The sequence below is a fragment of the Ambystoma mexicanum genome, chromosome 4q (genome assembly GCF_040938575.1).
Source record: "Ambystoma mexicanum isolate Mex_15411 chromosome 4q, UKY_AmexF1_1, whole genome shotgun sequence".
NCBI classification, from domain to species: domain Eukaryota; kingdom Metazoa; phylum Chordata; class Amphibia; order Caudata; family Ambystomatidae; genus Ambystoma; species Ambystoma mexicanum.
The window spans coordinates 397,213,380-397,240,913 of NC_090928.1; the positions used below are offsets into that span (position 1 = coordinate 397,213,380).

Genomic DNA, 27,534 nt, shown 5'->3' on the forward strand with positions numbered 1-27,534 from the left:
TGTAGGATTGCAGTCCACTTTATTAAAACTTCACTGTAGGCTGACCCAATCAACCAATGAGAAGCCGTCTGGGCTGCCCCACAGGGTAGCCTGAATCCTTGGCGATGGAGCTCTGTTGCTGGGAGTTGCTATTCACGTATTCCTGTCATAGAGCTGGCAGTGTCCCATGCTACATCTGGCCTATGTGATTGCGTTTTTATGTGATTTGGCCAAAAAGATTATTTGACGAAATCTACTGCGATATCGTTTTTTTTTTAAAAGTTGATTTTGCTGCAAATGTATTTGGGAGGTAATCCCTCCTGGGTCCCCTCTTAACACCCCTACATTATTATCAGCCTAGACCCCACCCCTCACATAGATTTGCGGCAAAATCCCACGAAAATAACTTGACAAAATCTACTTCGATGGAACCTGGTGCAGCAAAAACTCCTGTTACCGTGATTGGAAAACAATCTGTAGCATATATACACCTCAAGCTGGGTTCTCGCTGTTAGATGCCAAAACATTTGTAAACTGCCACATTGGCACTAGGGGAGAAGTCGTTTTGACCAAGGCCTCCCTTCCCCCAGTGCAGTGCCTCCTCCTCCGGACCCCCAATTTCACTGGGGGGACTTCATCAGTCAAGTCAGAATGATGGTGCCCTGGATCATGTCCTTCAAAGAAGTGATGTCACCTACTCTGGATTCACTGGTAACTAAATTGTGCAACAAGGTCCAGCAAGTTGGTCACCATAGTAATCCCTGATTATAAGTGGTTGGTATCAACTACTTAAAATCAGAGGCTGACCGCTTCCACAATGTTAGGTTAAGATGCTTTACTACTTCACCAAATCACAGTAGTGTCAGAGAAAATAGGCTCTTGCGTGTAGTGTGGTATTGTGCCCAGATGAAGGGGATTCAGACTTTAGTTTGCCAGAAGAAAGAAAATTAGCAAGGCGAAGATGAGAGGATAGGAACATGAAAAATAAATGCTTAAAAATAGGTAAGGATGCAGCGGGTTAAGAATGTTTTGTGATAGCATGTGTGAGTGTTATTCCTGTTAGCTACCTCATCCCATTTGTAGAACGATGGTCCACCTATGTCCTAAAGTGTTGTTTCCAAGGCAGATTTGTTTAGAATTGTTAGCTAGTACACAATGGAATGCTGTATGCATGAGGGGCTAGACAGTGTCCCCAGGAAATCCTGGAGGTTTTGGGGCCTATTTGCCCGAGCGTCTCTATACTTTGTACCCCAGGTCAAACTCCACAATATGTATTCTATGACCTCCAAGTATGAGCCAAGAGCGGCACAGTCAAGGATAGCTAATGGAAGGTAAGGAAATGTAGTGGCCAGAGTAAAATGTCTTTTCAACTTCATTGCAAAAGGTTGTTACAAAGAGTTTGGTCCATGTCATGTCATGCTAGACTTTATTTTTGTTCATGGCAGACTCAATTGCTCCGATGGAAGCTGGAATGCAGTAAACCAAGGTGATGATTCTTAATCCCAAGTGCACAGGGGCTCTCAATGCAAATTATCTGTTTTTTTGTAGTTGAAATGTCAGATTCCAGAGCCTAGGCAGCCATCTTGGCCATGGCTCAGCAGCACACCTGCCTCCTCAGCCTTTCCTTCTCTACTATGTTACACTTATTATTTTGTACACTTTAGATCATTTTATCAATTTATTAAAAGTAATAACTTGGTCTCTGAGCCCACAATTGTTTATTTGTTCTGCCATGTCCCTGCATTGTAGTAATTTGGTACATTTACATTTCTGAGGATGCCCACATCTGTCTACTGTTTAGATAGTCCTCATCCCCAGTGTGTGTTTTAATTTCAATGTGCCATACTCTTTCCCCACCTGTTTTTCCTCTTGTAACATTGTATCTTACCACAGTACATAGACCATATCACACATTTCTTAATGGCACTTCCAGCATGTTGTGTCCTTGTGGAATCCCGCTCTGCTAAGCTTACCTCATGACTCCATATTATCTGCGACGCCTAGTCCTTAACTTTAATTTCTCCATCAGTTGCATTCTGGGAGTTGTAGAACAGGGTTATCTCAGTTCCGAAAAATTAACTTAAGTAAAGCTAATGTAAAATTGAAGCTCAAAGGGAGTTGATAAACAACGGACAAGAACTCTCATATTAGTCGATTGTGACATGAATACATTGTTGATGTGAGAAGCCACTAATCCACTTTACATGGGATCATTTATACTAGCAGTCTCATTTTGGGAAAGAGCTTCATTTGTGCATTTAAACTATTCTTCGGACATTAAAGTTACAATAGAAAATGCACAAACATTAATCGAAATTAATAAAGCCAATGCAAAACTTACATGTGTAGGACGACCTAAAACAGTGAAATGGGTTAATTAAGCTAATATTAAGTGAGCAAAGTCTAAATGAGATAGCACACCGTCCGACGGCCCCCCGGTGTGACCCCTTTTCCCGATCATCTTCAAGAGGGATATAAAGGCACAGAGACCAATCAAGCCCATGCAAAAGCGACATTTTAGTATTTAAGAATCTATGATAGTGGACGTTCATGTAAAGGAAATGCCTTTAACAAGCAATGGTTTAATGCTGAGTCCATTTTGCCATCCTTATTTAATAGACTAACTTATTTGGTGTCCCTAATTTAGGAGTGGGCGTGTAAGAAATGATCATCCAACGATGGCCTCGGTGAGTGCTCAAACTATACCTTGTAAAGAACTAGGCATTGCACTGGATCCCACAGTAACAAAGCACAAAGTTGACTTTCGGCAGCAAACTGGATTTGTTGCCCGGTCTTGCTTTCATGCTGACTGATCACCTCATACTAAACAAACATTATATTCCAGTGCAGATAAGAGTGCAAAGGTTTATCCGTGGCTTAACAAAAACAAGCCTAGTTTAATTTGCATCCCGTTTGAACGGGTGTACGTTATAAGAACGTATCCCAAAAGATGGAATTACAAAATTACGGAGCCCTCTCGCCTGCATTTTGAATTGGATCTTTTGGGATTTTGCATGTTTGTCCCCTGCACTGCCTTTAATGTATGTGGGGGACACCCACGCAAACCCCACAGCCCATACAACCAAACTGGGGGAGCAGGGGACACCCCCCCCGCAACCCATGTTCCCCTTTTAAGTATTCTGATCTTCGAGCTCATCTACTATGGCGAATGCACACTAAACGTGCATTCGGCATTTTAGATTCAATCTTTTCATCCATTTCCATTTGAACGCCAAATGTATTTGTGTTAAAGCATGATCCTTGTTTAGTGAACATAAAATGAGGGTCACCATTTTTGTAATGATGTATATGTTTACAGTGTTTAGCAATTATTAAAAGATAATTTTTCATCCCGGGTGAATAGCTCAGCAGCAATGTGCTCACCTTGGAAACAAGAAGACACAAAGCAACACAGGTTCGATCCCCGGGTCTGCACTTAAAAACCTCTGGGTATTAAGCGCATTATAAATAGGCAACTAAGAGACATATTCCTGTAACAGCGCCTCGATGCCCCTGGGCTGTGTGAGCGCTTTAAAAATGCAAATTAAATAAAAAAAAATAATCCTATAGATATTTCAATGACCATGAGACTCCCGTAGTTGAGCAAAGCTATCGAAACCTATGAGGGGAATTGTGTAGTTGTAACTTTTAGATCACTTCCTTTACTTGCGGAAATGTTTTTGGATGAGCATCTGAATAAATAATGGTCTTATTGCAGTAGTGCCATTAACTTTTTTTTTTTAATGTGGTTGCCTGAATGATTCTGTGGGCGCACACAAGAGAGGTACCCATAAGAGGAGAACAGAGGGCAATTGCCAAAGGCACATTTTGTTACTTGCCTGTTCAAATAGGTTTATCCCCCTTGAATCACTGGATAGCAGTTGACCGATTGTTTGGAACGAACATCCTTATAATTATGTGGCCAGGTTTCCATGGGAAAAGGTGTTTCCAGGTTTTAAGAAAGACACGTTCTTGAGATCAGTTTACTGAACAATGAAGATTACCATACAATCTGGGTCCTCTACCCAACCTGATACAGATTTGACTAGTGGGCGCTCAATGATCTATGCCATCATGCAAATATAGCTACTCTCGGCTCAAATCCGCTGGACCCTCGTCGATGTGCTTTATTCAAAAAATGCTTTGAAATTCTAATATTTCAGGAAGCCTAGTCTTCAACTCTTCTATATTACCATTCTTAGCTCACTTTTTTCATGTCCGCTTTTGCAGATAGTACTCAGAAATGTGGTTTAATTGCATGAGTATCAGCCCTTCTAGTATTTCATGTACATATGCACTATTGTAATTCATGTCATACTAATCAAGTTCCTGGTGTTACAACAACGAAGCAAGAAAAAGTAGTTTTATTTTTATAATCTATACAATATTGTGAAAGTATAAATAATGGAAATAGTCATTTTGATGAACTGGACACAAGGCTACTAGACCTGCCAAATGACGATTGACCAAGACATTCCCAGGAATGTTTTCTTTGCTTAGGAGGTGACTTGGATGTTCGTATTGGGAGGGAGGCAGACATGGCTGATTATGATAAATTATAATGAGGCAGAGACCTGGGATGTTCCAAAAATGGTTTTGCAATATATAAATGATAGATAAGTAAGGTGGCAATCTGCAGTGAATTCTGGAGGGTCACAGTTCGCCTGAATCTGAAATGCCATCAAAAGGCACATTCTTTAGAACACCCCCTGCACAGATGGTTTCTGACCATAAATTGTGACTGGTGGATATTATTTGACATGCAAGTAAGACCAAGAGCTGGGAGCAATCATTACCTATTGTGTTTAACCTCATTAACATGCCAAAGGATAGCCTAGAGAGTACTCAGACAGTCCAAGTCCTTCCCAACAAACTGTAGATGCAGACTAAAGTGGGATCGAATCGATCCAAGTGCTTTCCTATCAGAACACATAAGAAAGGGCTCTCTGGACTCAATTACTGCCACACGACTGATAACAGCAAGAGAGCCGATTTCATTCATTTAGTTCTCAAAATAGAACAGTGCAGGATATGTTGACTACTTATGAAAAGGTAACTAAGCCACAATGTAACTCTTGATCTTTCACCTTGTTCTTCTAAGAGTACCTAGTATGTTATGTTTCTAATTGTATCCGACAACTTGACTTCCTTGTTGTACAACACCCCATGGGTGGGGGGTCCAGGTTCGCATTATGTAAACCCAATATATGCTTACATTGTGTCAGAAGGCGTATGCAGCTATACAGACGACTGACTCATACAACAAAAGATGTGAATACTCTATCCTAACTCTATAAAGATTGGTATAAGATACATAAACAATCAAGTCTCTCACAGTGGGTTTAATAAGGTCTCACCTCGAGTGGTGTTGCTGGCTTCTGGAATTCTTTCTTCTAACTTTATTTCTTAAGTGTGCAAAGCCTCTCAGTCAAGTATAAAGACTCTTCTTGTAACAGTTGTTTGAATTGCCACAGTTTCTCCGTCTGGGTGAGGATGATCCCAAGATTGTCTTCTGTTTTCTTTTCCAATTTGCTCTCCCCTATCTCAGGATCCCTGTCCCAGGGTTCCCTTTATGATAGCCTGAATACTGGTTGTTCTTCTTGCTGGGCTTTCGTTCCCTTTTGCCGGCTTCCTAGACTGCATTAGACCATGCTGAACCCCCAAGCTGTCCTGTCTTTGGTTACTTGTGGGGTGGGGGGTATCCCTGTTCCAAACTCTTGTTCCCTGCACTACCTCCAACCTCACGTTTGTTGTAGCCATTGTCTCCTCTGACGCTGGTGCTGCCTCCTCTGACGCTGGTGCTGCCTCCTCTGACGCTGGTGCTGCCTCCTCTGATGCTGGTGCTGCCTCCTCTGATGCTGGTGCTGCCTCCTCTGATGCTGGTGCTGCCTCCTCTGATGCTGGTGCTGCCTCCTCTGATGCTGGTCTGATGCTGGTGCTGCCTCCTCTGACGCTGGTGCTGCCTCCTCTGACGCTGGTGCTGCCTCCTCTGACGCTGGTGCTGCCTCCTCTGACGCTGGTGCTGCCTCCTCTGACGCTGGTGCTGCCTCCTCTGACGCTGGTGCTGCCTCCTGTGACGCTGGTGCTGCCTCCTGCCTCCTGTGACGCTGGTGCTGCCTCCTGTGACGCTGGTGCTGCCTCCTGTGACGCTGGCGCTGCCTCCTCTGACGCTGGCGCTGCCTCCTCTGACGCTGGCGCTGCCTCCGCTGACGCTGGCGCTGCCTCCGCTGACGCTGGCGCTGCCTCTGCTGACGCTGGCGCTGCCTCTGCTGACGCTGGCGCTGCCTCTGCTGACGCTGGCGCTGCCTCTGCTGACGCTGGCGCTGCCTCTACTGACGCTGGTGCTGCTCTACTGACGCTGCCTCTACTGGCGCTGGTGCTGCCTCTAATGACGCTGGTGCTGCCATTTCTGACGCTAGTGCTGCCTCCTCTGACCCTACGCTTGCTTCTAAATCTCGTGCTAGAAACCAAATAAGAGCTCAGCGCTCCGCACAAGCAGCACCAAAGAGGGTCAAGGGAGAAAGAGGGAAAGGGGAGAAATACTGGACACACCTTCAAAACACTTTGTGGAGAAATCATTTCCCTCAACACAGAAGCTTTCTTCTCTTCTGCTGTAGCTTTGGGTCTGCTCAGAGAAAGCTTCAGTGTCTCTCAGTTGGGGAGGGAGTGTGTCGGTATTTCCCTGCATTGTCAATGCAGAACCTACTTTAGTACTGCAAAGTTATTTGTCGCCTGCCATGAGATGCAGACCAGGAAGCGGTGATCAACGGCGCCTCCTTGTATCACCCCTAGGCCCAACATCCACGGGCTCAGGGCGGCAACCAGCCCCCTGAATCACTTCCTTGGGTGTCCCCCAAACCAGGCAGGAGACTTCATCCCAGTGCAAACGCAGGATCCTTATAGAGAGGACCTTATTACGTTTAAGCAAAATTACACCTCACACCAGAACACATTATTTCAAGAAACAGTTCAGTATGGAAATGCTATCATAGAAAGGACTTCAGTCTTACAGAAATGATAAATCAATGTGCAAAAGGCAATGTTTAATATTGTTAATGTTGTCTTTGTCATACGTAGGCGCTGACTAGTCTCTAAAGCCATAGCACATTAATAAAAGAAATTCATTCCCAGACTGTACCACATTTGAAGAGCATTCCTGCATGACCGGAAGTAGTGGCAACATATGAAAGTTAAAGAAAGAATGCAGTAGTGGTGACATAGGAACATTGGGGTAATGAAAATGGCAAAATATAACTAGGGGGTCAATTCATATAAACATTCTTTTTTATTTTCACACAGAAGAGTGGGAAACACTGTGTGAATGCAGGCGATTGAAGCTCATCTAGGCACAGGCTGTGATCCCCACGCATACATATTCAAGGGTGTTCGTGCTTTGAGACCTATGCCGCAGGCCCCCTTCCTCCATGCGGGTCACCTCTGTTAAATACGAGTATGTGTGTGCATTTACTAATGGCCACAGGATGCGGCCATCAGTTGGTTGTTCACATCTTGTGGATACCAGTTAATGAAAGTGAACGAATGTATGCATTGTGTGGTTAATGCTAATTTATTGCAGTAACAATTCACAAGCACACGCTTTTTAACACTCTAGTGCAGCACTCATCGAAAACAGAAAACTGCTGAAAGTTCCTTTTTTAAATTATATACACTGGGACAAGAGGCTCATGTGACAGAAAAGACTAATATTGGCATTTTGCTAGCATGGATTAGAGAGGAGTCAGATTCCACAACCTTCTCTTTCACTTTGACAGGTGCCAATCTCAATACTCCCTATTCCATCTCGCCGCCTCTATTCCGGGTGTTCGACAAGGTTGTATGTAGCAACCCTGTGGGAGACTACACCAGCCTTGTCCTCTTGGTAATAGGTAACCCACCTATTGGTATAGGCCTGTACTATACAAGTTGGTAGAGTGACTGAGCAGCGAGACTTATCTCAAGAGGGGTAAATGTGAGCTGTGGAGATGTAACACTGAGATTCACAATTACAAGTACCCAAATAACACTAATACTCAAGGTGATCTAGTAAAATTATTATTTATTTGTTGAACAGTTAGTTTTAAATAAGCCTTCTTAAGAAAGGGTAATATGCAACAATAAAAATACACTTCACAACACTTCCTCAGATTTAAGATAAGCAAGTAGATACCCTTTTGAGATGTCACACTCACACTTCCTACACCCCGAGGTGACTTCAATTACTAGGACACTCTGGCCATTGATGCATCACTTTTAACACTTGATGCAATACTGAGGTTATGGAAAAGGTTAGGGAAGGAAAGAACAGGTTCTCAGAGCATGTGAATACTTTCCAATCTCCAAATTAAGTTTAGGTTACACCTTTCCCAGCTAGGCGAGTTAATCTTATGCACCGCCTATGAGGGACAGTTAAAACCAAAGTCAAGGGGTCAGAGTCTGCAGAGAGCCATGACAGCCAAAGTCACTTTGCACAATATCTATGCAGCTGAAACACTTCTTCAGATAGTACAAAGGTCTTGCACAATGTTATTAGAGAGTTTGTAGAAAAAGAATCACTGTTAGGCTAGGACAGGGAGTTTCCGGCACCTCCCTCGCTTCCTGCCCTGCCAGACACACTGGAGCCAGAGGCGAGTTTCAGCACTGAAGCCTGCCAAAGGCAAAACAAATAAAAGGGTTAAACCCAAGAAAGACCTTGCAAGCAAGAAATGGTGAAAAAATACTAGGGCCATTTTGACAAAATGGGCACTCATGGGTGCAATACTGCAGCCGAGGATTCAGCCTGCGGTAAAAACACACAATAGTAGGAACATTAAACCACTGCCACCAGCCATTAAGTGTAGTGAGGGTAACCTAAAAAATGTTACATGAGTAAGTAGGAAAAGGGGCTACTAAGTAACCCCCCAGTACTTCCACATAAGATGGGGTGTACTGGACCTACATAGGAAAAACAGGTAAGTAAAGTAAATTCAGGCTACTATTCTTGGGAACAGTAGTTTACGCAAGAAACGGCATTTAAACCTTTAGAGAAATCCCAAGGACTTCTCTGTGATACTGCATTGAAGCTGCTGTGTGTCACAATACAAAACGTAGATGCCTATGGAGTTTGTGTTTCTTATGGTTTTTGGAGTCTGACAAAGTCCAAATCAGATGAAAAATACATGAGACAGTGAGAAAAAGGTCTCTCTCACTCCAGGATATAAATGTAAAGTCCTAGCGTCCAGCATAAGAGCCGGGGGTCTCTAAGGTTGAAGGGAATTGGCACAGAAATGAGCTTTCTCCCTAACACAATGGTTTTAGGTTGGGCTATTAGGTGGCGCCTAAGCACCACCTATAAGCCGAAATGAATGCTTTGGAATACAGGTAGGAGGTAGATGACATGTGATGAGGGAAACACAGCTTGGAGGTGTTTGCTTATTTACCCACCCATTGACTGTCCGTGGCCATGGTAATCCCTATGGCTATTTCCACCCACTCCTTGCTCCTCCCTGCCCAAAACACATCCCTCTGGGATCTCTTTGATCTCTCTTTGTCAAGAAATACAATCAAGCTTCAGACTGCCATTGTGTTAGAGGTAATGTCTTAATTGCAGATGTATTTGACTACCGGTGTAATAGAAACATTCCTAACCAAGAGTGTTTTCTGCCACTTGATTCATGTGTGTCCCTTGCAATGAAGTCCTTTTAAAAACAAGCAACGACATAGCCAACAGTTTGGGATTGAGATAATAGATGGCTGGCAAATGGAGAGATTACCTCGTCGTATTATTTCACTACCTGACAAATGCCTGTTTCGAGCCTATTTCCACTGGCCAGGACTAGTAGATTTGTATTGGTGCCTAGCAAATTCTTTCCCATAGCTACAGAAAAGTCCAACTGTTGACTTTGCCAATGCGTGTGCATAACAGCTTGAACACACATTCCTCCGCATGCTAAGTGTGAATGGCATGGAACCAGGTATTTGGAACGCCACTTTCAGAAGAGGAGAACTGTCTAACTATTTCCTTGCTATTTTGTGGATATTAATAGAACTACCTCTTTATTTTACTCATGTTTTTTAGATCTCAATTTACCAGCCAGTGTGGAAGAGGTGTGCCCAAATATCCCTTCACTGGAGAAGCTTATGGAAGATATTGTCGAACTGGCAGAGTCGGGCATTCGATACACACAAATGCCCCACGTGATGGAAGTGATACTGCCCATGCTGTGCAGCTACATGTCGCACTGGTGGGAATACGGCCCCGAAAACAACCCAGACAAGTCACAAATGTGCTGCACCGCGCTGACCTCTGAGCACATGAACACGCTTCTGGGCAACATCCTGAAAATCATCTATAACAACCTGGGCATTGACGAGGGAGCCTGGATGAAGAGATTGGCAGGTATGCAATTCTGAAAAGTGAATTAGATCTGTCGGATTTCTTTTATTTATTTAATTGTTTTTATAAGGCACTTTAATACCATACCCGAGTTCGGTTTCTAAGCGCAGATCCAGGATACGAGCCCCTGTTGCTCTCCTGGTCTTGCTTCCAAGACAATCGCATTGCTCCTGTGCTATCCTCCGTTAAAATACACAAATAAGGATGTATAAGGATGTCCAAAATTGATAACCTCCAACAATGGGCTTCAGCGTGCAATGCCGACCATACCCTGTAAGGCATCACCTGATAAAAATGCATAAGCAACCCAGTATATTGCAAAGTCAGCAAAACTTGCATTGTCAAAAACTTGTGGATGCATTTTACATCACAAGGAGGCAGTGATAATATATGTTTATGGTTTATTTTACCCATGTTGATACTATCTAGAGTAAAGCCGTTTATTCTGGCATCACATATGCACACATATTGCAACGTGTTCTGAAGTGCAAGAGGACCTGCACTCCTTTCATTGCCACCCACCGGTGGCCAGAGGGTCTAAATGAGAACGGAGTAGTATGCAACTGCTCACCTAAACTAATGGGCATTTGGTGTCTGTGGAATGCCAGTGTCCATCCCAGTCCCAATGAAAAGGTAATTTACAAAGTTGGGCCTTGCTTGCACTTGGCATATTTTATAGAAGGAGGCGTTAAGGCAATGAAGCCTGGGCTAGTTTGGTGCTTCGCGCAATGTAAATCTCATCTGCCCTGTTAAAACAACCACATGCAGTGGACAACTGGATATTCTAGAAACCTTTGCACTTGGTTTACAGAATATTTCTGTGTCACATTTGAAAATGGCTGATCTGCCTTTGGCATCGCATTGTAGCACATTGGGCTTTCGAGTATGCATTGTTGCACTATCCTGGGATGTCAGAAACCCTGATCTTACGTAGCCTGACGAGTTCCATTTCATGCACGCATTGCAAATCTTTATGAATTTAAGCCATAGTACCCTTACGTTATTTGTATTGACCAGGATGTTGCATGTTATGGCAAATCAGCAAAACAATGCCACAAAGACTTGTGTAGATTCAGTTTACAAGTTTTATTTTTCTGTTGTTTAAACTGAGTTTCTTTACTACAAGGACTAGAATAGTTTTCCTGTCGAGTCTTGTGGAGATTCTTGGAGGGAGGCGGGGGGGGGGGGGTTCGGGGATTCAAGCAATATTTATACTAGCCCCATTAATGCCTCTCACATGTCCCTTTCCGGAATTTAATTTTAGAGAAATTACTGAGAGTTAACTGATAAAAAACGTCCATTCATTGAAGCCAATCTCCTGTCCTAGTGACATTTGCCCTCCCATTATTATTAAGGAGAATATTGCTTGTATGGCACCATTTATTACTAAAATAGTCGATGTGTCCATTGCTACATCCATGATCCCTACTTCGTTGAAAATTTTCTGGATTTCCCCTATCCTGAAAAAAGAAACATTTAATCCCACACCTGTGGACAACTACCGTCCTATTACAAGTGTTTTTTTCCTTTTGAAATCTTAGATCGCGTGGCAGATCTTCAGCTACAGATTCACATTGAGGATTAGAACCTCTTAAGTACACGTCAATCGTAGCCGGCATGGCACAGAAACTGCCATGCTTGACCTTAAAGCTAACCTTTACCATATTGTTGACTCTGGTGAGGTTGCTTTGTTAATGCTACTCGATCTTTTGTCAGCGTATGATTTGGTTGACCACTCACTATTACGTAAGAGGCTGTCCACTATTGCTAACTGTTCTACCTCTGCTATGTTATGGTTAGCCTAGTTTCTAGGACCTATGTCTGCTCATGTCACTTCGGACAATTTCCAATCTCCACCCAAATTACTGACTTGTGGTGTCCCACAGGGAGCGTGCCTTTCACCCACATTCTTTAACCTGTATACTCGTCCCCTTTTTTGATCTCTTGGACAGCGTTGGAATACAACAATTATGCCGACGATAAGCTGGTATTCTTTAAATTGTCGGGTGACCAAAACAAAGACCAACTATTAATTTTTCAATCAGATCTTATATTGATGTGACTGATGCACTGACTGGCATTAAATGGGAATACAACTGAGATTATGTTGTTGGGTTCTAGTCAATTTATAGCCAAACTTGACATGCGATATGCACAATTCAAAATTGTGGACTGCGCTATTAAAGTTAACCCCTGGGTTAAGACTTCGGTGTATATTCGGATGCTAACCTTAACATGATCAAACATGGCAGTCAGGTTAAGGCTTCCTGTGCCTATATTACTAAGCTTATCCACCAATTAAAACCTTACCGCACTGAAACTAATTCTGCTTCTCTTGCCACGACTCTTGTGAATTCTAGATTAGATTATTGTATGAGTCTCCTGGCTAATACTGCAAAAACTAATATCGCCACCCTCCAGCTTGCCCAGATCAATGCTGTTGGAGCTCTATGTGGTAACGCTTAAAGGGACCATATCACTAATGCTCGGAGATCCTTAAATTGGTAACCGGTCAAGGAACGTGTCACTTAATTGACCCATAAATGCTTGGTTAGCAAAGCACCAGGATATTTGATACAGCAAATCTCACATGCTCCAACCACTCAATCTTTACGCTCCAGCTGTACCAACAGATTGTTCCAACCACATTACAATCTGGAGTGGTTCGGCAGGGCCACCGTTGATGTGGTAGCTCGACGTTTATGGAACAAGCTGCCCTATGAACGTAGTTACTGTGTTAACTTAGTAACTTGCTTCGTTTCAAGAAATGTCTGAAGACCTTTCACTTTAATACTAATTATTAGCCTGTGCTCCCCTGGCTTAACCTATTCTCTGCTTTATTATCTCCTCTGGTGCAGAGGCCTATGGGCATGTTGCGCATTACAACAATTAATAATAATAATTTCCCAGAATACAGCAGTGCTCATCTTTCGCTTGCAATGTCTTTTTGGACACTTTGGTACTTCAATGGTTTGTCAGAAAGCAGCCTCAACGCTCCATTTCACAATGTATTTTGGATGGTTTGGGAATCTAATTACATCTCCCAGGATGCAGCATTAGGACTCTCTATGTCACAATGTGGTATGGATGCTTTGATACTTGAACAGTTTCCCAGTATTTCCAAAAATGGGGGAACCCCTCTACCGAGAACAAGCATGGCCAAATAACCTGTTCTAATAGGTGTTTTAGCTAACTGTACCGTTCAGAGAGGAGAAATGCTTTTTCATATCTGTCAAGGCTCGTTCCCCCTGGAATTTATGGCGCGCTTGGAGACACAGCCATTGCAGTGTACCACAACACTAACTAGAACGTTATTAACATTCTAGTCTTTTTCCAAAACAGCGTCTTTCTGCATCAGATATTAAGGGATCGGGCAACCAACATGGCACGTTGCGACCGTACTGCTTCCACTACAGGGTAAGACGCTGTTCATGCTCTTAGCCTATTCGCCCACTCCTTCAGAGCCTTTCCTTACAATTGTCTCTCTCCTCCTTGCTACCGGTGCTCCTCATCATTACTTTCTTTCACTTCCTGCTGCCTTCTTTTTCCTTGCTCGTCTGCCTTTGTACTGCTGTCCTTGCCTCAATCTGTTCCTACAGCTCTAGTTCCTTTCGACTTGCATATCCCCATACTAACTGGCAGCCTTTGAAATAGCCATTACTATCCTTGGTGGCAGACGCTGGACCATTTAGTGCTGGAGCGTTTACACTGCTAATATCTGTTGTTTACATCTTCAATATTTTCAACTGCTACTGGAATACAGATTCTACCTAATTCAGCATTGGGAAACAAACCAGAACGGGATAGCAGCATCTCGACCTTGGGTGGTTTTCTGCCATATCTTGGCTTTTCCCCCATTAGGTTCTTCCAGTTGGGGTACATTCTGTCTGTCCTGTACCACATCAGGTGGCCTCTAACAGAGAGAGACCATTTCTATTGGAAGGTCGAAAGACATCCAAGAATAAGCCACAAGAAGGACCATGTCGAAAGGGCACGTTAGACACCTCTAGCAAGGATCCAGGTGAGCAGTGTGACTCGTTAGTGATGGTTTGCAATGCCCTAAAAGGATAGCTAGTCTAGAGCAGTTCCAGGAATTATGTTCAGCATTTCAAGGTCTCACCTTGGAGATGCAAAACCTGAAAGCAGAAAATGCTGCTCTAAAACAAATCATGAGAGCCAGAGAGAAACATTCAACGGATCTACCTCCTTTGGGTCTGACATCAAAGAAGTTTGATGGAGTCCCCAGGAAGATTTGTGAATTCATTGATGCCTGTACAGTATATTTTACCTTCCACGCTTCAACTTATTCCACAGATCGGTCCAAGATCGGTTTAATGATATCCAATGTGACAGGTAATTCCTTGGCATGGGCGAATCCTATTTTTCATGACTACTCTGCCTTTGTTACCATGCTAAAACAAAACTTCGAAAAACCTGAGGTGGTTTATACTGCATACGAGTCCCTTCTTGACCTTCACCAAGCCAGCTTCGTTGTACTAACCTATATCTCATCATTTAAGAGGATACCTGACTGAAACCGCACAATACAGTATTTTCAGAAGATGGTTATATAACGACATTAAGGATGAGTTAGCTCGAACGACTCGCCCTGATACCTTTTCTGATTTGGTATCGCTGGTACAGAACGACAGATAGAACAAAAGAATAATAAAGGGGCTACTTCCACCTTCCAACATACGGCCTCTGCTGCATCTTCTACAGAATGTCTGTCCTGGGAAGAACCGATGCAGATAGTGTCAGGACTGGTGTGCCGTAATCCGCAGGAGCTGATGCTGGTCCCACAGACGCTCACCAGGAGTTCCCTTCTCAACCTAGAAGTTACAGCTGAGCCGAGAACCCCAAGAAAGGGAAAGGGGTAGTGGAGAAAATAATAAACGAGATACTGTAGACTTGCAACCTTCTGGTCGTCTGTTATCTGTACTGAAGACAAATGCATTGGGTTACATATGCACAATATGGAATCTACTACTTTTTATGATTTAACTGCAAGTTATTTCCCTTTACCTGCTTGGCCTCTACTGATTGCTTAGAGGCTTAACATAACCACATAGAGAATCATTTAAATGGTTGTTGAGTTGAATTTGCCTTTGAAGTTGTCCTTGACCTTTAAAAAGTGTCTTTGAAATCTCTTAGCAATAAACTCCGCTCTTCAAGCAGGCAAAAGGGAAATTACATTGTCTTCTCTCTTTATACTCATCTAATAGTTAACTTGCATCTACTAAACACATGCATTTGTTAACTGTATTTATATTCTTCTATTCTTTTTATTGTTTGCTTTCTGCAACTAAAACCAAACCTGCAAAACGTGTATACTGGTGTCATTAACAATAGGGTATTCAATTAAGCCTCGACATTAGTCTTTCTGCTTATCCTCTAAAAGGTCGTCTTCTTTCTACCTTCATGAATTATCTTGCATGCCACTTAAAGAATGTCAGCATTGGAGTACATTGAAAGCTTTACTTCCCAGATCGCGTAACCAGTATCACGTTGAAAAGATAAAACCTGTACGCGCACTAACCAACCTTATTGGCGCTGAGTTCATTTGCGCACATGTTTTAGTACCTGAGTTTACTGCAATGCACGCTCTGTTATCTTGGCTGCAATACGCAAACCTTATGGGCACAACTCGCGCGTGCTTCTTTAATCCATGGAACTCTGCGCTACAATCCTCGGAACACCGCGCTACAACCGTGCTTGAATGTAATTACACTGCGCTTCACCCGTGCCTGAAATGTATTTAATTTATTAATTCTTTTCAACACAACACCAATTTTCAAAACAACAGACTTGTGCTCAGTGGACGCGTATGAATGCTGCGCGCTACTTCACAACGCACAGTTAAAAACAATACAGCTTGTGCTCACCCTCTGTTTTCTGGGATCTTGTTCCGCCTCCTGAATTGATCCTAATGGATAAACAATTCATTTTTGCTATATCTTCTTTCCTTTAAGAAGTCAAGGTAGCTTCTCTGGGGTTTGATGTTCCATCAGAAGGAACATTCCAACAGTCTATCACAGAGGAGAATGGTCTACTGGTTTTTGGTCACTGTTGTAATGATAAGTTGGGAATTACTAAACAAAGAGTTATGTCTTGGTGTCACGACAGGCAGATCGCTGGTCATAAGGGCATTGTCACCATACTGGAGCTTGCACAAAGGTCATTTTGGTGGCCTTCTGTTAGAAGAGACATGCGAGAGTACATAACCACCTGTCCAGTGTGTGTAAAGGGGAAATATTCCATGGCCAAACCCATAGGCTTACTAGAACAAGGACCCACACCAACAAGACCGTGGCTTCATATTTTCACTGTTTTAGATCTTCCTCCACCACAAGGATGTACCGCTATTAAGGTTACTGTTGACTCATTCAGTAAGATGGCCTACTTGTCCCCATTATCCGGATTACCTTAGGCTCCTCACATGGCTAAACGTTTTGTGAAGGACATTTTCAGGCTACATGGCCTTCCTTTGCACTGCATATTCCAAAATAGAGATGTATATTGAGACCCTCTGTTGCAGACAATGTTTAATCTCCTGGGCATAGAAAGGGCTCTATCTTCGGGATACCACCCACAGTCTAATGGGCAGACTGAAAGCCCTTAATCACACAATGGAGCAATATACTTGCTGTTTCACCAACTCGAGACAAGATAATTGGGTGGATTTGTTACCCACTGCAGAATATGCTTACAATAACATGGTTCAGTCTGCCACTAAGATGAGTCCATTCTTTTGTTCCTCTGGAATACATCCTAGATCTCCTCCAGGTACTGCCTTTCAACCTTCCAAAGTGCCATCAGTGGACACCTTTCTTGATGACATTTCCCAAGCACATAGACTAGCCTATGAAAATCTAGAACATAATAAGCAGGTGAACAAGGAGTATGCTGATAAGCATAGAAGAGACATTCCCAGTGGGGATGTGGCTACAAAACATCTACCTCGATGGGTATGACCTTCCAAATGATCACCTCTGTATTAATGACCGTTTGAGATATTTGCCAAGATCAATCCAGTGGCTTTTAAGCTATGATTACCCAAAAAGCTACAACGGATAAGAGTTTTCCACTCATCTTTGTTAAGAAGGTATCTACCTGACAAGTTTTTGAGAAGGACTTCTTATTCTGTGGTATCCCCTGAAAAACCGGAAGAATATGAAGTTTCTAAGATTTGTTACTCAATATATTATTTAAAAAAACCTTACACTATCTGGTGCATTAGAAGGGCTACTCAGTGTCTGAAAGATCTTGGAAACCCATATCCCCTGTTAATGCTCCTCTTTTATTCAGACATTTCCACCCGCAGTACCCGGGAAAGCCTGGTACCCCAAATAATAGGAGGGAGTATGCTGTCATGGCTCTTTCCCCCTGGAAGTTATGGCACTGTTGGAAACACGGCCATTGTGGTGTGCCAAGACGCTAACTAGAACGTTGTTAACATTCTAGTTTTTTCCAATACGGCATATTCTTGCATCAGATATTACCGGATTGGCCATCCAAAAGGGCGCGTTGCAACCCTACTGCTTCCGCTACGGGGTAAGACGCTGTTAATATTCTCAGCCTGCTCATCCGCTCCTTCTGAGCCTTTCCTTACACTTGCCTCGCTTCCTCCTTTCTAATGGTGCTCATCATAAGGAATTCCTTTAGCTTCCGGCTGCATTCTTATTTTCTCTTCGCTCGTCTGCCTTTGTGCTGCTGCCCTTGCCACAGTCTGTTCCTGTAGCACTAGTTCCTTTTGACTTGCCTTTCTTCATACTAACTGGCAGCCTCTGATATAGCCATTACTATCCTTGGCTGCAGACGCTGGACGATGTAGTGTTGCAGCGTTTATACTGCTCATATCTGTTTACATCTTCAATGTTTTCAACTGCTACTGAAATACAGATTCTACCTAATTCAACATTGGGAATCAAACCGGAACGAGATAACCTTGGGGTTTTCGCTGCCATATCTTGGCTATTCCCCAATTAGTTTGTCCCCGTGGGGGAACATTATGTCTCTCCTGTACCACATCAGGTGGACATTGTGGCTTTTAACAGAGACAGACAATTTCTATTGGAGGGTCGCAAGACATTCAAGAATAAGCCACAAGAAAGACCACGTCGAGGGGGAACGACCGACACCTCTATCAAGGAACCAGGTTAGCAGAGTGACGTAGTTTGTGATCATCTCATTCTGGTCCCAGCCACAATGACAGTCCATCACCAAAATGACAAGCAATTCACATCCAAACAAAGGCACCATCATGGACATTTCTATGTGAGAGTTTTGAGACTCAAGGTTATTATACAGAACAAGAGTCCATGCTCGGTCAGAGCAGAAAAGGGTTTACTCGTCTTAAAAAGCAGCTCAAAACTAGTCGACAAAGTTTCTACTGTTTCACAGCTAACAGTGTTTGCATACCCTCGGATTTGTCTACAGCTATATTAAAAATGGAAACATAACATATCATGGAGGTGTGATAAAAACACTGGGGTTGCCTTCATTGACTCTGAAGGTTTGTTTGCAATGAATGTGCAACAACAAAGACTTGCACTGAACTTTTAAAATGAAACTATTACTTTTTCTAATTGACCATTCAGCTATTTTTTTAAAATCAAAATCATACACTTTATTATGATTTCTGCGCTACCTTTTAATAGTCCAAAACACCATCATAAACTGTAATAAAGACATATAACATTGTATCATTGGGCAAGGCTTGCACTAAATGACTCACCTCCCATTGCTGGTGGTGGCACATTAATAATAGCACACATGAAATGTCATAAAATAGCAGAAACAGGTTTCAGCCTCTATTACACACAAGTAGAATCCGCTGCTGTTAAAAGTGCTGATACAAAATGTGCACAACCTTCTAGGGCAAATTACTCTTCCACAGCAGTCAAGAGTTTTGAAAGAATTTCTACTTGTAATGTAATCCATGCCTGGTGGGTTTTGGCTACAGGCCTTTTCTGTGCCCTTCTCAACATTATTTTTGGTTAAAGGATGCAAAATTGTGCTAATGAATAGACAAGATTATATCTGGGAAGCCAACAAACATCCTTAACAACAGCAATGACTATAAAAAATGGATCTCAATCCATTACCGTTAGTGTCTACCATTTTTCAACTACCAAGCAAAAACTGGCATCACGGTGCCCTCCTTAACTATAATGAATATAACTACATTGTTATACATGCTATATCATATCATCAATGTGCAATATCCGGTCATGGTCACAATATATTTCTTACCAAAAATTCTTAAAACACATACCACATTTCCATCTTGCAGACTAATCGTCAATGGGATTGGCTCCATCACTCAAAGAATCTCAGAATATATAGACACTCATCTTAACCCCATTGCACAAAACGTGGCCTCATGTATAAAAAAAACACCAAACGTGTCATTAAACAGACAGAAGAAATCATGTAGCCAGAGAACTACATACTTTTCACAATGGATGCAACCTTGCTTTATACCTGCATTGAACATGAAACATGAAACAGGAATCTAACCTGGATTTGAGAAAATATTCTGCAGTGCTGTCTCCTACTATCAACAACACCAAATGATACTAGAAATGTTAAAATTCACACTCAACAACAATATTTTCTGTTTTAACGATAACATTTATTGTCAAAATCAAGGAGCAGCAATTGGAGCAAAATATGTGCTCCCTTGTACAAACCTGTTCATGGTCAATTTTGAGCTTGAACATGCCTGGGTACAGCCAGCTTTCACTTAAAATGAAAATATAATCTATTGAGGGTGGTACATTGTTGGTATTCTGTTAATTTGAAATGAAGATTATAATTTACTGAAGGAATATACTTACTATTTGAACTGCAATTAATACAATAGTAAATTAACTGGAATTCAGCAAAGACAAAAAATTACTTTCTTGATCTATGTAGAGGAGAATTAAATTAGAACCACTCTATACCATAAACCATCAGAAGGAAACAGCATATTTCATGCAGAAAGCAACCATCCAGCGTATGTAATCAAGAACATCCCCTATGGAGAATTCCTCAGAATAAAGAGAAATGGTAGCACACATAAGGAATATCAAAAACACTTGATCACCAGCACAGAAAAATTCAAGACCAGAGGATATCGGGTCCACACATTGTTGCAGCTTTGTTTAGAGCCATCTTCAAAGAATGGAGCAGTTCTCCTTTTAGTTAAACTCAAAAGAGCTGAAATGCTGAAACTGAGAATGATTACCACATACAGTACAGAACACTACAAAATAAGGAAAATTCTAAACAAACATTGTCACATTTTGTGATTAGATAAGTCAATTGCGAAGTACTTGGATAACAAACCTACTATCACCTTTAGGAAAGCTGCAACCATAAAAACAATGATCAGTCCCAGTTATTTTGAACTTGCAACGCCACAAACAATGGGCACACTGCACTCATATTGGCAATTTTGGGAAATCACAAATTTGGACAATGCAAATTATGTCCCCAATTTATGGATGATGTCAACACAATACTACTCCCCAACGGACGAGAACAAAAAATCATGAGCTTTACCAATTGCAACACAAAGTATGTAATATATGGGATAAAATGCCACTGCAATAAATGGTACATGGCAACAAGATCATAAAATTGAAAATTAGAATTATAGAACACATGAGAGCCATTAAAAATGGAGATGAGAAATACCCAATGGCCATACATCATCAAAAGGACCATTGGGATCAACCAATTGCAAACCTGAAATGTATGGGCCTTGCAACTGTTAAAATGATGAAAAGAGGAAGAAACAGAGAATTGCGACTCAGACAAGTGGAAGCAAAGTTGATAGCATATATGGACACACGCTTCACTGGACTCAACAAGGAAAAGGAGTTCTGGTCATATTTATTTATCAAGAGATTTTTGTTAAAAACATTATTTGGAGTGTTGGACTAAGGATGGTCAAAGACAACTCCTATTTATTTTGGTTCGGAGGTATATTTCTTGTTGTGAGCTCCGTTCCTAGGATTTTTGCATACACGATACCTCTTCGTATTGGGATCAATATGTGGCCTGGTTTGGGGATATCTCTGATCCGTAGTTTTCCCAATCAGGTCACAAAGAAGCCGACCGGTTTCAGTGGTATTGGGGTTGTTAAAACCACTTTCTTCAGGGCTAAGAACAGCACCAATTAGTGATTTCTTCTATTGGTGATGATGAATCTCTTATATTCAAATCAGAGGACACCCCATTACAGATGAGACAACTCCCAAATGTACTCCTGGAGGTTCAACCCGAAGTCAAGTGAATCGACGTTGACTTCGGGTTGAACCTCCAGGGGTACCCTTTCTTCATCGGGAGGTGAGCAAGGAATGCGTGATCATTTCGGATTCGGGACACTGTTAAATTACTATACCTTTTCGAATCCAGGACCCTGATATATGGGAGTTGTCTCATCTGTAATGGGGTGTCCTCCGATTTGAATATAAGAGATTCTTCATCACCAATAGAAGAAATCAGACCACACACTAATTGGTGCTGGTTCTTTAATAATGTGTTTAATAAAAATCTCTTGTGAAATAAATTAATGATTTCTGCCTCTCAACTTATATAATCTTTTTCCAGTTGAGAGACATTAGATCAACACCTCTATTTTTAATGGGTTGTATTCCAAAAAACGAAAATAAAAAATAAAATCTAATATTTATTTTGGAAACAACATATATGTACCTAACATGGTGGATTCAATCCCAAAAAAAGAAGCAATATTAGAATATAATGGACTCAAATCAAAGTAATAAAACCAATTTTTATTTTCCTTTATATAGTTTATTTATTGGTGTTGGGGTTAAAAATCATTATAAAGGAATAATTAACACTTTGTTACCATAAGGTGCCAATGAATTGATCTCTAAATTCAGTGACCACTTGGCATATATTTTTATTTCATGTTTGGCAGATCACCAATTCTAATGGAATAATTAATGTTAGAACCCTCCTGAGGATCCATCTAAAAGGGTGGTAGAACACACGTAGAGGTGTTCTTACATAATAAATATGTTTATGGAATATAAGAGATTCTATGAACATACTTTTTTGATACATGAAAATGATGAAACCAAGTAGATGATTACAGTTTGGATAAAGACCTTTATTTTTGAGCATGGTCACTTTAACTTTATAAAATACTACAATGAAATATCAAGTTCTTGAATTGGGCTATTGTCTTACTTGTATTCAAGATTATTGTCCAATTGGTGCTTTTGCACTCGTTAACTACACAATTACCTTTCAATTTTCAAATAATTTTGGCAGACATGAAAGTTGTAGTTGAGTGAAAGTGACTTAGCAATCCAAATATATAGAGAACATCGACCTGAGAATAAAATGTTTGTCTGCACATATCCATTTTATTCAACATTATTCTATACCTACACCCTTCTATTTCAACAAGGTTATGAACTTAAACACCACTAATAGACCCTGATCTTTGGATCAAATTGGCGTTCCTCTATTTGTATGCAATATTGTCTCATCTGTGCCCAAACAGTGATGATGACAAATCTGTGCTGTGAGAAACTGTTCAGTGACGAAAGCTGCGCCGAGACACTGACCCCTGTGCTGTTTGGGTCGGGCCCCATGAGTGGCGCTGGAGCAGGAGCTCCGTTATGCAGAGTCTGTGCCGCAGGAAGCCGGACTAAAGAGAGCCGTCCCATTGATCTCCCCGCCCCTGTAACCCAAGAGTACCTGTTACCTCCGGGTGTTTCAGGAACGCCAGAGTGTCTACAGGGCAGGCTGAAGACCACCAAAGGAGGAAAAAGGATGCAGGAAGGTTTGCTTAGGCCTGCACATAAACACAAGCGTCAGCACCGGAGAGTTTCATTGACATAAGAAAAACGGAGTGGTCTTTCACACAAATGCGAGTAAATGAGACACTGTTGAACACGTTTGCAAGAGAAAAGGAACTCACACGTGAACTGCAACTTAGTGGCAACACATTGTTAAACAGCTTTGCTGTAGAAAGACAGCAAGCAAACCATTGCTTTACAATAAGACAATCTTTGTCGGCATTGTTGGGAAGTAAAAGGAAGGAAAGAGTGGTACGCTTATTTAAAAAAAGACAAGAGAAGATGACATGTTATTTAAGGAGAGGCTAGGAAAGTGTAATGTGCAAGTTACCAAAGTGGGCGATGTCAACCCGCATTGCCAAAGCCATAAGAGTGTTTTAACCCGATATTGCACAATCAAGTTATTTTACTGACATTGCTTTCACTACAAAAGTATTATTGAACGCCAAGAAGATGATCAAATTAACCTGCATTGAGAGTGAAAGCAAGTATTTTTCAATACCCATACGAATGAGAGAGGTTTTGCTGAAAATAACATTATAAAGAAACTCTCTCACCTAAGTATACAAGTATTGGCAAGAGCCATTGGAAACTGTGTGAAACAAATATTTTTATTTATTTTATTGGTTATTTATAATGCGCTTATTAAACCTGTGTTGGTGCGTGTTGTCTTGCTTCCAAGGCTAGTACGTTACCCCTGAGCTATCTTCCCGGCAAGAGCCATTGGACACTGTGTGAAAAACCTACTGGCAAGAGCCATTTGGGACTGTGTGTTTTGAGAATTCAAGAATTGGTAAGAGCCATAGAAATGTATGACGTGTCAGTAAATGAGAAGTGACCAAGCAAGCAATGGTAAACGCAAAACAAGTAAGGTGCATCGGTTGCGTGACCTGTAATGGGTGGACCGTATGGTCTGACAACTGCGCCTACACCGAGGACACAACACCGTCTACAGAAAAGCCATAAAAAAACTTGTCAATAAAACTGTATAGTTGATGTAAGCATTGAGGAACTGTAGTTGCGAAACTTGTGAAGAATAACCAAACCAAAGAAGCTGGAAAGTGTCCCTGGAATTCGTTTGTTTTGTGAAGAACCACTACAAAGCTAGGGCGAAGGAAACCCCCATGGCATTGTGAACGGCCTTGAGACTTGGGGAAGGGAACCCCTTTTCAAGCCAGAAGACGGAAGAAGCTCAGAACTTTACCTTGGAGCTGGAAGACGCTCAGACCTGTTACTTTGTGGGATTCTTAATGTCAAAAGAATAAGTGTTCAAAGTGTGTATAAATAGATGTGAGGACAAGTGTAGGATTTGGACACAGGTGGTTGTTTTCTTTGGACTTCCTGATGCAGACTATCCTTAGTTTTCTTTAGGTACGGAAATCCCATCTTAGCATTGGGCAAGATGGGCCTTTTTCCAACCCTTTTTACATTGAATAAAAGTTTCTATCCCAAACTTCATTTCTGTTGTCTGTGTCTACTTCATGATGCCTTTACGGCACCCACCTTCTGCTGTGCAGACCCCAGCCCTTCTCACCCTCCCATCTCACTTGCCTCATGTGCTCCGGCGACTGACACATTCACTCTTCTGGCTTCCGTTGAAGCTGCGCATCCTACAGGCCTATGAATGGGAGACAACTTTGTTTCCAATTTTCCGTATGTCTCATTCTACCTCCTCAAATGTACTTCTGTTTTAACTCTCTGATAATTACCCAGTTACCCATGTAGTGCCATACTATGGCAGTTCTAGCCAGCATATGCAAATCACAGTCTCAGCCGACCACACTATGTAAGGTAACGCCTGATATGTCTGGTATAGTCATCATATGTAAAGTGCAACCTGAAATGCCTAAGTGCTGGAATCATGTTCCAAGCTTGCCTCATTTCCTCGGGGACAGCCTTATGCCAATGGGCCTGTCATGACCCATCAGAGTATTTGATAGTGCCCCATACGTAGGAATGTTAAGAAATCACCGGGATGTGGGAAAGGCAATAGGGATGGGTGCTGGATGGCCAGATGTTGAGTGCCCTTGAGTGGCACAATGGCACCTTTAGTGGCAAATGATGGAGCTTATCTGTTTTTTAAAAAAATATTGCAAAGTGAGCGTAATCACTTCTAGGTGATCAACGTTTGAACACTGAAGTAAAATGAGGGCCTTTGACGTAAAGTGTTTTCCTCAGAATCACACTGTTTTGTGAAAGTGGAGAAGCTAGGATTTAGGCAGCGTTATCCTGGCTTCAAATTCTCCACCTCAGCCACCTGACCAAATTTCCTCCCACCTTCTGCTTTACACCAATAGCACTCTGGAAGAGGGTGCTGGCCAGTTGGGTAGCTCGGCCCCCCCATATGTAATTTAATTTTGTTAATGGCTCTTACCACCTGGCTTAATTGCAATGCAAATGGTTTGTCCTTGGGATCTGATGGTTACTTTTTTTAACTGCAAACAAGACCATCACGACCACAGGAACAAACAAAGCATTAGCATTGGAATGAAGACAGGTGTCAGAGCCTTAGCAGCTCGACCTGCAGGCTCAAATGGAGCCGCCCAGAGAAAGAAAGCAGCTGGTGGCAGCGCCGTGGTGTGTAGACGGCCACTTCAGTTTGCAGAATGGCTGTGCTGGACGCCGTTTGTCCCGACTTGCTGTCTTCCAAGAGTTGCACTACAGTGAACAAAGCAAGTCGGGACAACCAGCGCCCTGCAAAGCCACTCTGCAACTGCGGGACAGAGTCCCCAATTATGGGACATTCTCACAAAATACGGGACAGTCTCACAAAATACGAGACAGTTGGCCACCCTACCTCCAACTTCCCAGACGCTCTTCCCTTCCTTCTCCTCCCCTCTTAGCGTCCGTGCTTTGCTCGGCCCCTTAACTTGGGCAGCGGGCCATTACCGGCAGGGTCAGCCCACCAGCGCGGGTTATATTGCCTCAATATTCAACTGTTCTGCTACTGACAAACAACACAGAAACCCATTGTATGTGCTCAATGCAAGTCCTTTGCAAAGCGCCAAGCAATGTGTTCCATCAACCTTTTACCACATGAATGAAGTTTTATTTAGATGCGTTGTGTGCGAAACACGCCAGATTCAGTCTCCGATTTTCTATATGGCGTTTATTACCATAGTGTTGCAATGCAACAACAGAGCTCCATGCTCTTCAGCGGAATGACGCTGAATTCATCAATACTGGGAGAGTGAGCGTTCTGCAATGCAAAACTGTGACCAGCAACAAGATGAAGAGTTGCTCACATTCCCATCTCCATCCCCTTTCTAAAAACGCGGCCATTTCGGTAAAACGCAAAAGAACACAGTTTGCAAGCAAGGGTAAGATGTAATACATGAAAAGAGACACTTGGGCTAACTGCAGCCTCAGTAAAGGCTCGAATGCAAACCCAGTGAGGCTAACACAGCTGCTTGCATTATGTTCATCTGAAGATTCGCCATTTTACAGAGCAGTATCTAGCATTGCGTGGGCTTTTGCCAGTGGATGCATTTCACACTTGTGGATATGTTGCTCTGACATAAATCACTTTTGTTTTGTACAAAGCGGGAATTCACCATGTCGAGCGTTTTTTAGATTGATACATGCTTTGTGCTGGTATAAATCCCTTTCTGACTGCAAGTCCATATACGTGTGTGCCTCCGCGAACTGCTTTAACACTAGGAGGCCCTCCTGTAACGCTTAACATATAGCATCGACAACAGTGGCATGGTTATAAGCAAAAGCTGACCACCTCGCCCATATGGTCACCATCCGATGACAGTTTAACTCCAAATGTAATGACTGGTGAAACTAACCAAATAAAAGAAGCCCTTCTCAATTAGGCCGGTGAAATACAAATTCCCAATGAAACGTAACTGTAGCTTAACAATATACAACCGGAAACCCCAGGAACACCCTACTCGCTTTGTGATCTGGTTAGTCCTGCGTTAGGCTCCTTACACAATCTACAAAGAACGAGTACATCACAGATATATTTATGTTGAAATCATTGGCATGCGTGGTTTGCTGTAGTGTATCTCATTGGACGTCAATGAGATTCATCGCTGGGTGTGAAGCTGTTGTCAGGATTTAAGAGGTCCTATTCTTGTCCCAGTATAGTCCTTTTTATTACGGGTAGTGGCTTATAGAAGGAAAGATTTAGGTAGTGGGCTCCAGGAACGAAGCTGATCTTCTTTTGCCATATGCGAACCCAGAGGATATTCCCCTTTGTACTAAACTAGGACTGGAAAAGAACGCTTGACTCAGTTATTGGTTTAGTTTTGGCTATTAGGTGGGGCTGTAAGCGTTGCCTGCAAGTCGAAACTATTGTCATGAAAAAAAGTGAAGGGTGGCGTGAGATGGTATGGGAGGGTGGGC

At 42.2% G+C, this 27,534-nt stretch overlaps 1 protein-coding gene across 1 annotated transcript in view; it reads left to right on the forward strand.

Annotated features, from left to right (window-relative positions):
* RYR2 (ryanodine receptor 2) overlaps positions 1 to 27,534 on the forward strand; it is a 3,854,281-nt gene that overhangs the window by 2,756,158 nt on the left and 1,070,589 nt on the right. Inside the window, exon 68 of the mRNA XM_069607971.1 lies at positions 10,034 to 10,354. Within this exon, the coding sequence (XP_069464072.1) occupies positions 10,034 to 10,354 (321 nt within the window). The remainder of the gene's footprint in view (positions 1 to 10,033; positions 10,355 to 27,534) is intronic.